Genomic DNA, 11009 nt, shown 5'->3' on the forward strand with positions numbered 1-11009 from the left:
CTAATTGGCTGGAATTTTGGGAAAATATTTCTTGAATGTAATATTAATGAATGTGACCAAGAAGCAAGCAACTGCTCTAAAATGATACATTTTAAGAAATTCCATCTTTTTTTCACCCACAAAGGAGTAGTGATAGCTATCTTCATAATTAGAGGGACTTTCTTTGAGCAAAGTCTCTTAAATAATGAAATGTTGAATCCCAAGCAAGCCCTTTTCTTAAAGATTAAATATCTTTATATATTGTTCTCATCAGAACTGAGTGATAATGCCTACAAAGATGTACATTGTCTTAAGACATGATGATGATATGCCATTTCAAGGTGACAAGATAGGTTAACTTAAGATTAGATGACAGTTAGGAGTGTAAATATTTGACATGACCCAAATATCCAACTTGAACACAACCTAAAAGTTATGGGTCAGGTCAACTCGTTTGGAGCAGGTCGGGTTCGAGGTTTCTATATTCAGACCCGATTACAATTTCGGGTCAGGTTTGTGTCAAGCTGAAAACCCAAAAGCAACATGAAATTGAACTGTTTCAATGTCCATCACAATCACTCGTTGATCCCACCCTTCCCCATCCACTCATCGTGCTCGTGCTCGCCCACTCATTGTGCTCGTGCTAGCCAATATGTCACAATCGCACTCGCCTACTCGTCAAGCTCGTGCTTGCCTACTTGTCACACTCGCACTCGCTTGCTAGCCTGATTGATCTAGCTTGCCAACTCAACCACATGCACTTGGTCACCCATCGTACTTCAACAGGGTCAGCAGATCAAGTAAGGTCGAATCGGGTTAAAGGTGGGTCGAGTTTGGGTTTTATGATCCGTTTAGTTAATCATGTACCTGAAAGGCTATTTTATTACCTATAATGACCATTAAGTCATCTCAAGATTAGATGATAGGTCATCTCGGGCAAAAATGATTGGTCATCTTGTGATGAGATAAGAGGCATGCCATCCCATGATGAGATAATGATTAGTCTCGAAATGAGATAGTGGTGCCTATCCCAACGTTAGATGACTGGTCGCATCAAGGTATTATGATATGTTATCTTAAAATGAGATGACAATAAACTTGCTAAGGGTAAGATGATACATTGCATTGAGATGTGATAGAGGCATATCATCATTGGAGAAAATATAGGTCATTTTGAGAAGAATAGTGATATGCCATCTTTGGGCAAAATATTGGAAGCATATTGTGATCAAATAGTGGCAAGCCATCTTAGGGTAAGATGAAAAAAGTACCTCGGCATGAGAAAACAACATGACATATCATGATGAGACAATAAATCATTTCGAGTGATTAGTTCCTACTTGGGAATGGAATCATGTCTCAACTCTCAAGGAGAAATCTTAGGCTAATATATATAAACATAGAAGAGGAGACATAATAGTTGGAGGAGCTAGAAGCTCTCCTAGGAATACCTCCTTAGCCGGATTCTCAATAGTTGACCAAAATAAGAAAGTACTAGTTGATCTAATCTGAAATAAAATATTCTAGAAGAAAAAAATAGCATCGATCTGACCTACATCTCTAAAAGTGGTGAACAAAAAAACATCTACATCAACTTCTAAATTAACAATGAGTAAATAATCACAAACAAAAGAGCACAATAAAAATAATTTATAGACCTAGCATGTGACTATATATGATTAAGTTTATATTGAGACTAAGTACTTATTAGCTTATCAACATACATATTAATAACACTACAAGACGATAACTTCAAGTGATGATTATGACTTTAAGATCGAGGCAATCGCGACATCGATTAGTGCTAGATGGATGAAGCAGAGTTTTCTGAATCCATTAAACTCTGTAGATCTCGTGCATCACTCAATTTTCTTCTTTTTCGCTCTCTCTCAGCGATAGTAATAAAATCTCTAATTAGGGCTTTGCCATAATAAATGTGTTCAGATGACCGAACCTCTTTAGAAATCTTCATTAATTTTTTAGCTCTTTACATTATTTTTGCTCTGCCCTTCCCTAGTCTCAATCTTGATTAACCTTAGTCATAGCTAGACCTGTCAATTTCGGGTCACGGGTCGGGTTCGGGTCGAACCCGAAACTGACCCGGTACTATTCGGGTTCGGGTTGACCCGACCCGTTTTTAAAAACGGGTCAATTTTTTAGACCCTAACCCGACCCGCTTCGGGGGCACAAAGAAAGCTAAGGATGTTGTCAAGAATTAGTTGTGGAGATGTCATTAAAATACCCTAATTTAATTAATTTGAAAGTTGCAACTTGTTAATCCTTGCTCCTTAGTAGTGTACCATCACTGCTAATCTTCTGATCCACCCGCATAACGACCGCTCGTGGACATTAATACGGCAAGTGGCATACATGAAATTATTTTAAATGGAAAGGCTTTTTTGTTTCGGTAAAAATACAGGTTAACCTGAAAGCAAGCAAGCTGATATAGATACAGAGAGAGAGAGAGAGAGAGAGAGAGGGGATCCGCTTTCTCCGACCAATCCGCTTTGCTTTGCTTCTTCGCTTGGCTTTCAAATTTGAGGCGACGGAGCAGGCAAAATAACACCGAATGCCCCTCGCCGCATTCCTCTCCTGGTCTCCCGCTCTCCGCCTCCTTCGAGCTCTTCGAGAACCCTAATGGGGTTTTCTCTTAAATAAAATAGTCGAAAGAGGTGAGAGCTTGGGCATTGAAGCTCCCTTTTTGGCTTTTTGCGTTGCACTTTCTCCCATACTATTTGCATCTTCGATCGGTAGCAAAACGTGAAATGCGGGTTCTACCTAGCCGATTTTGAGGCCGCGGTCCAGATCTCGAGTGTTTTGGTGTTAGTGAATACATTATCGTGACAGATTATAGCTTGGAGTGGTGGAGCGGTTAATGGAGCGAAATTTTAGGACACCGGAGCTGCGGGGGAGGGCCATGGGAGCAGTAGGGAAAGATAGAGAAGAGGACCTCACCCTGTTCATTGAGATGCGGAAGCGAGAGAAGGAGCGAAGCAACCTTTTGCTCCAGAACTCGAATGAAATTGATCCACAATTGGGTAATGTTTCCTTCAAATATTTCTATTGGGACTACTCAATTTCTTACGATATTACGATGAAAATGTTTTTCTTGAAAAATATACTAATATTGTTTGCAGAGTCTCAGCCTGGGGGCTCTCCAATTTTCAAGATGCTACGATCTACTGTGCGTAAAACTACAGCTGACGAGTTTCTCAACTCGGACAATGAGAAGAGCGATTATGACTGGTATTTTCAATAAGCGTTCCATTTTGAGTAGTCATTGCATTTGATGCAATTCATTTGCATTTTGGGGGGATATTTTGTCTGAGAGAATGGTTATACATGGAAATGAATTGCTTGTCCAAGTTTACTTATTTGACCCTTTTCTTCCTACTACCCTTTGCTAGTGCATCATATGCCTATCTCTTCATGTCATTTCCATTTTGTTATTGGAGTGTTACTTTGTTTTTTGCCCTTAGTTCCTTTTTCCTAAGGACTTTTAATATGTTTCTCTTTGTATGGGATAGTATCTGGAAACATGCTTTCTTTCTACTGTTATCTTGGAATCGGTACATGACTTTTTAGGATTATTTCTTTTTATTATTTTTTTTTGGACTTTTTCTCACAAACTTCACATTCATTTTTATAAAAAAAAATTCAGCTTTATAGTTCTTTTATGGTGGATATTTTTTCTTGATTAATGGTGCACTAATCAGTACTGCACATAGTTTTCAATATTTTTGCTTTGCAGTCAGGTCAAATATGCTTTTGGCGTAGGTAAATTGATATTGTGAGCAAGTGGGATTACCTTATCTAAATGGTATTAACTAATCAATGATTATACTTTGTTGTATTTTCGATGCCATTCTTTTACAGGCTTCTCACACCACCAGACACACCACTTTTTCCATATCTGGAGAAGGAGTCTCACAGATCTCCTGTAGGGCATAATGGTACTCCAAAAGGTCATCCTACTATGTTAAAATCTAGGGTAAGAAGGCTGATAAAGCTATGCAAGACTGATATTCTACTTTATATCCATCTTGTTTCTTGTCTAGTTTCATATGAAACTCTTTAAATAGGTGGAATATGCTTGTGGTCTTTATGATATATTGTATTTCTGATTTTTAGTAGTTTAATATCAATAATTTCTGCACTAAATGAAAAAAAATTGTTTTTTTGAAATTTCTGAAGTTAAACTTTAAATGAATTGGAAGAAAATAGTAAACCTTCAAAAGAAGAAACTGCAAGGTTCTGAATAGTTTCAGCTCATTCTCTATTTTACTCAAGTAAATTATTCAGCGAAATAGTTTAAAAACCTATGCAAGCCTATGTGATACTTTCTCAGATATCAAAACATTATTTGAAAGCCTTGTAGCCATGCTCTATTGGTTATTTCATCAATTTTTAGTTATTCCTTTTTTGTCATGCAATCTTTGCAAAATGGACTGCACCCTATAAATCCACATGTGCACCCAATGAAATTTTGGGCCTGATATATTCATCTCAATTAGTTACCATGCACATGTAAAATTTTCATCCAGAGTCTTAAATTTGCTTGACCTAGCCTAATTCTATTTTCAAGTTGGTTTTGGGTATGAAAAAAACAATTTAGACTGCTATGTGGCTAAGTTGACAAAACCCAACTCGACTTTTTAGTTAGAATGTAGGCACAAACCCTGTCTTGTTAAATGGGTTGGGTCAAGCTAGGGAAAGGCCTTGAACCCTTACAACTTGATTTGACCCATCCTTCCCCGTTCTATTGTTCTTTCTGAGATACAGGTATCTACAGCCAATCCTAGCTTCCTAGTATAGCCTCTGACAAGACTATTACTATCCTCCAACTATTGTAATGATGAAAATAACTTGGTCATTGCCTTCTTCAACCTCTTGTGAATCCTAAAAGAGCTTGGTGCCCTTCTTCTGTCATGAGGAATGGTCCCTTTCTCATCATGGATTAGTTGGGTTAGATTAGTGGTCTTGTTCTGGCATGGATGGCCTATTCATGACAAGGGAAGATATGTCAAATGACAATGATGAGGTTATGTTGGAGAAAAATGATGCTCTAATAATGAATAATGGATAAAGATGATGAGTTTATACCAATTTAAGAAGAAATGATGGTGCTCTGCCACCTTTTGGATTGGGTCTGTCTCACTTGAAAAAGAACTTCAATGTAGTCAAATGCATTATGTAGACCGGAAAAGAAGAGAAATAAGGTGAATAAGCCTTCAAGAGATAGGTAAGGTAGGATTCACAAGGAGGGAGTACACTCTGGAAAGAACCCTCTCTTCATGTATCAAGTTTATTCTATGAATTTTTAGCTCCTCATCTAACTAAACTAAATTATTTCACCACTTTAATTATGGATATCTAAGATACAGATTTTATACAGCTTACCAAAGTCCAATGATTTTTTACAGCCTACAAAACTCTAAAGCTCTAAGGAGCTCTCCCAACTTTACTCTTTAAGGTTACCCAACTCAAAAGGAACTACAGAGTCACTTAACTCCATAGGGCCTATGGAGCTCACCCTAAAATTTTGCTCCTTTCAGCCTCTATGCATGTCATTGGCTCGCACTAATAGGCCTTATAAAAATTTGTCTTCATAAAACAATAATAATAATGATTGAAATCAAAGTATTAAATTCATGCAAGGGTAAAGTAGCTTTAAGGTTTTGTTTGGGACATCTGTCTACATGTTATCTAAAATAGCTTTTTAACATAAAATTTTTTTGAATTAGAAATTTTGTACTTAAAGCTACTTTAGAAAACAATAAGAAAGTTGTCTCAAATGAAGCATAATATTTTATATGATTGAAATGCTTCTATGGAGCAATACTCTTGTAAAGAATATGAGAATATTAAGTTTAGTCCACATTAGATGGTTGAAATATATGTTTGTGTAAATATACTTAGTACTTGACTCTTATTCATAGGTTTGCACTTTTTAGGTTGAAAATGATATGATCATTAGTGTATATAGTCCAACATTGGGTCTCCTTTGATTCATACTCTCTAATAAGTAGTATTGAAGTTGTTGTGGTTGAGTTTGAGTAGTTCATAAAATTTGTGGCTCCTATTGAACTTTAGATTGAGCAAAGTTCAAGAGCAAGTGTATTTAGTCCCGCATTGGATAGTTGAGCAAAGCGTTGGTGCATATATACAAATTAGTTGGCTATCACCCATAGATTTAAACTTTTAGGTTAAAAATGGGTTTGAGTATATTTAGCTCAACTTTTGTCCCTCTTTCATTCATACTTCCTACCATACTGTGTCACTGTGCAAAACTTCTTTGAAAATTGATATTTAAAACATTATACTTCCAAGATTTTTATTGTAAATCTTTTAGCAAGTTAATACAGATTGAGGGAGAAATTTAGATGTTCCAATGAAATCATCTTATGCAGTTTGGGAAGTCCTCATTTTCCATCTCCAATTGCTACTACATATCTAATTACGTGGTTTAAATATATCTGACTTCATTGCACTTGTTGCTCTATAAAGCCATTTACCTATAAGACAGCATATTACACTATTTCTGAATCCTCTCGAATCCTTATGCAATATTCAATGTTGTTCTCGCAGTTAGCTTATCCTGCAGATCCTTCTTCAAGAACTATGTCAACATCTAGACAAATGGCTCCCTCTGCTAGCTTAAACTCTTCGTTTTCTGGAATTCGGAGACCATCCTCATCTGGGGGCTCTAGTGTAGCTTCATCTAGGCCTGCAACCCCAACTGGACGGTCAACAATGCCTACATCAGCGAAACTCTCCAGATCTTCGACTACTTCCGGTTCAACATTGCCCTCCAACTTGGTGGTTTCCCGGCCAAGGTCATCCACACCAATTAGATCTTCTACACCCACCTCAAGATCTTCCATACCACCAGCTAACAAATCTACATCAAGGTCTGATACTCCAACAAGGAGGCCAACCACCCCATCTGGCCTGCATACTAGTTCAGCCCCACTCAGTCGTTCTTCTTCTGTCACAAAATCAGGCACTGGAACCAGTTCTATATCAAGGCCTTCCGTCATAAAGTCAAGTCCTGGAACGAGTTCTACAACAAGGCCCAGCCCTACTCCCAGTTCTGTACCAAGATCTGGTCCTGTAACCAGTTCAATCACCAGGTTAGGTCCGGCCAATTCTGTCCCAAGGTCAGTTTTGCCGGCCAACTCTGCTCCAAAATCAGGCCCAACATCATCAAAAATCGCAGCTCCATCACGAGGAACCTCTCCAACAGTAAGATCAAGGCCTTGGAAACCCTCTGAAATGCCTGGGTTTACCTTTGACGCACCTCCTAATCTGAGGACTACACTGTCGGAGAGGTCTTCACCTTCACGGGGCAGACCTGGCGCACCCAGCTTTAGATCATCTTCTGTTGAGGATAGAGCGATTGCAAGGCCTAGAAGGCAGTCTTGTTCACCTTCTAGAGGGAGAGCCCCTAAAGGGAATTTTGTCAGTGGTAGCTCTGTTCCTGCATCAAGCAGATTGCGAATAAATGGTTGCGACGATGAAAGCCCAGTTGCTATAGGAACTAAAATGGTTGAAAGAGTTGTAAATTTGAGAAGACTGGCACCTCCAAAGCATGATGACCTGCATTCCAGCAACAATTCTTCAGCGAAATCCTCCATCTCGCCAGATGGCACTGGCTTTGGGAGAACATTGTCGAAAAAGTCACTTGATATGGCCATGAGGCATATGGTAATGTTCCCCTACCTTTCTTTTTAAAAGCAAGTTACATGCCTATATTTGTATTATGTTGCTCGTTAAGGCTTCGTTTGGGACGACTTTCTTACTGCTTCTTAAAGCGATTTTTTAAAATTTTTATACTAAAAAGCTGCTTTAAGTAGTAAGAAAGCTGTCCAAAATGAAGCCCAAGTTCACAATCTTTTTTCTTCAATGTAGGATATAAGGCGAAGCATACCTAGCACTCTACGGCCATTGATGAGCAACATTCCAGCTTCATCTTTGTACAGTGTGAGGTCTGGTTCTATGAGGAGTAGAACAGTGAGTGTTTCTGATTCTCCTCTTGCTACAAGCAGCAATGCAAGCTCTGAACAGAGCGTCAGTAACAGTGTGTTCTGTTATGATGGAAATGAAATTGAACATGACCTCTGCAATGAGAAATGGGTGAGGACCTCCTCACCTTCATTCTTTCTGGCAAGATAACATCAAAGCTTTTCTTTTCTCCTTAACATCTAAAATTAGGTGGAATCTTGCAAGAGCGTTAACCCTTGATGGAAACTGGCAGCAGAGAGAGCAGTTGCTTGGTGTGTTCCACCTTTTCATGGCCATGAGAGTAAGCACTTTGAGAGTTTTGTTCAACTTTGTATGTCAGCTGACCTTGTCAATTTCCCTTTTTAACTTAGGCTTCATTTGGGACAGCTTTTTTGTTGCTTTTTAAAACAGCTTTTTTAATACAAAATTTTTAATTTTTGTATTAAAAAGCTGCTTAAAAAAATAGTTAAAAAGTTGTCTCAAAGAAAACCTTACTCTGCCATTTGCATGCTGGTTTCTAAGACGTGTTAAGTGTATGGCCTGTTCTGGAATCAATATAAACATAAATTAGCAGCTGTGAACTGTTCTTTTGGAGGCGTTTATTTTGCAAGTGTTGAATGTTTGTTTCTGATTATGAATACATACATATCTGCGTTCGTGTGAACAGTGTCATTTCTGAAGTTGTGTTTTTTGTTGTGCTAAAAGATTGGTTCATATAATCATTGTGTATTAATTGCTTTATTTTATGTTGTTGAGTGCTTTTGTTATTAATATTTTTAATGTTGATATGAGGAAGCCAAAAGATTTGAAATGGAGGATCAAGAATTAGGTGTTAAAAGTTGTCAGAAAAGGTAAAGAGAAAATGGAACACATAAGACATCAATATTTATGTTATTTTGCTTCAAAATTTTAGGAAGATTAAGCTTTTGTTTGGGCAGTTTTTATTATTTTTAAACTAATTTTTTAATAAAAAAAAATAAAAATTTAAATTTTGTTTTAAAAAGCTGCTTTAAGAAGCAGAAGGAAAAACGTCTCAAATGAAGTTTAAGATTTCGTTCGAGACAACTTTCATGTTGATTTTTATACTAGTCTTCTATTATAAAAATTTTTAATTCAAGAATTTTGTATGTTAAAAAATTGTTTTGAAAAGTAGTAAGAAAGTTGTTCCAAACGAAATCCCTGTCCCAAAAGAAGATTTTAAGATTCTCATAAAATTTATTCTCTATATCGCGCAAACTAATAAAAAATCTAAGATTCATTCTCGGATCAAGTACATATCTTATTGTAACTAGTCAAAGATATAGATATCATAATGTCCTAATACAAACAAATTTGCAATCCTTCACACATTGTCGTTATTAATTTAAAACATTATATATTTTATTAAAAAAAATAAGACATCATGACAAATAAAAAGAATATTTTAAGTGAAGTGCTCATTGATCAGTGCATATAATATAGAATCATAAAAATAATATCACTAAAATAAGTCATGGTTGCATTTGGTGTTGTGTCCTCTTGATGGTTGTAACATGCTTGTTCCCCTCTTCTTTAAAGCCATATCCCGTTGGTTTGCTCTTATATCATGCAATATAAATAAGTTTTATTCTCACTAACATTTTAGGTATGCAATTTATATATTGTCTCCCTTTGCAAACGATATATCATCATAGTTTTTTCAATTTTTATATGTTAAAATTGCAACCATTCCTTGGCCCTTGATTCCACGGACAACATGGGGATCCTTGGGAGGCTCATTAGGATCACGTTGTTAAATCTTAGTCATCCCTTGGCCCTTGATCTCATGGTCAGCATGGGGATCCATGGGAGGCTCACCTAGATCATGTTGATCTCCCTCTAGATTTGGGTGGTTGATTTAAGAGGGATTATATTAAGATAATTATGTATGATTACATAGTTATTTATTTGTTTAATAAAACATATTGTATATATCTATAACTAGAGATAGTTTTGTGTAATCAAATTAATTTTTTTTTCCTCTCAAATTCTCTAAATTTAACGTGGTATTAGAGCTAGATTCCTACTACCAGCATTTATTGTCGGAATTCTAAGGAATCCAAGTTGCCTCCATCAACCTTCATTGTGGGAATTCTGAGGAATGCATGTTCTCACCATCTGCCTTCATTGCCAAAATTTTGAGGAATACAAGTTCCCACAATCAACCTTCATTGTTGGAATTATGAGGAATACATGTTTCCCACCACCGGCCTTTATTGCTAGAATTATGAGGAGTACTGATCCTTCCACTGGCCTTTATTGGAAGAATTCTAAGGAATATTCATCCTTCTACTTCCTTCATGCATAAAAGGCCGAGGAGAGATTGAGCGGGAGGGCTCCTCTCAAGTGCAACATCCAAAGTCGACTCTCGTGAAGGTCTAGGGCACGTACAAGCAAGAGTGCAAGACCTACACTCCTTCCTACGATCATATCGGAGGGATCATAGGCCTTGCGTGCACATGTATGGGGTCTATCGAATAGGAGAGTTCAGGTGTAGTTGGACGACTAATTTGAATAGTGTTGAAGGCTGGTTTGATCAGACAGGAGGAGATTTGCATGCCAAGTGCTGATCCGTTTGAGACGTAATTTTCTATCATTGTCTAAAAAAAGATTTTTCATATTAACATACCTTAATTATCGGCCTTCCCTAGTGGTTGCTATCCTATCTATAACCAATGCAGCTTTCATTACTGCACTGCTTCCTTCATTGCTACCCTTTGCACCGCAATATCTGAAGCTAATTTCTCTCAAACTTTTGACCAAATGGAGAACTCTATGGTGCACCTGTGATGCCCCAAGATCTAACTTGGAAAGAATGTCAATCTATTTCTCAAACAATTTACCAGAGTTATCTAAAACCTTCAAGTAACAGTCTATCAAACATCTATAAAATTTAAAACATCAATATACAAGTCGATTCATATCTCAAAAGTCATGTACAATACTCAGGAACTACACTACAATCACCAGTACTGAAATCTATCCTGAGTACAAAAGAATCAAAATCA

The 11009-nt window shown here is 37.1% G+C and overlaps 1 protein-coding gene across 2 annotated transcripts; it reads left to right on the forward strand.

Annotated features, from left to right (window-relative positions):
• The first annotated feature begins 2410 nt into the window (after window positions 1-2410).
• Window positions 2411-8649, forward strand: LOC110094149 (mucin-5AC). Of its 2 annotated transcripts, none has more exons than XM_020819310.2 (5): window positions 2411-3017; window positions 3117-3225; window positions 3856-3970; window positions 6568-7686; window positions 7891-8649. In XM_020819310.2, exons 1-5 carry the CDS (start codon window positions 2855-2857, stop codon window positions 8152-8154), a joined length of 1770 nt encoding a protein of 589 aa, XP_020674969.1. In that variant the 5' UTR covers window positions 2411-2854; the 3' UTR covers window positions 8155-8649. The 2 variants fall into 2 exon arrangements, with proteins under 2 accessions (XP_020674969.1, XP_028551368.1); XM_028695535.1 differs by having other exon boundaries at window positions 2855-3017; window positions 3125-3225.
• The last annotated feature ends 2360 nt before the right edge of the window (window positions 8650-11009 follow it).

Source organism: Dendrobium catenatum, unplaced genomic scaffold (genome assembly GCF_001605985.2).
Source record: "Dendrobium catenatum unplaced genomic scaffold, ASM160598v2 fragScaff_scaffold_71, whole genome shotgun sequence".
NCBI classification, from domain to species: Eukaryota; Viridiplantae; Streptophyta; class Magnoliopsida; order Asparagales; family Orchidaceae; genus Dendrobium; species Dendrobium catenatum.

Excerpts from the sequence above, each read along its gene's own strand:
- LOC110094149 (XM_020819310.2), top strand. The coding sequence starts at position 2,855 with ATGGAGCGAAATTTTAGGACACCGGAGCTGCGGGGGAGGGCCATGGGA. Across the intron at positions 3,018-3,116 it reads TGAAATTGATCCACAATTGG|AGTCTCAGCCTGGGGGCTCT; the intron begins GTAATGTTTCCT and ends TATTGTTTGCAG. Across the intron at positions 3,971-6,567 it reads CTACTATGTTAAAATCTAGG|TTAGCTTATCCTGCAGATCC; the intron begins GTAAGAAGGCTG and ends TTGTTCTCGCAG.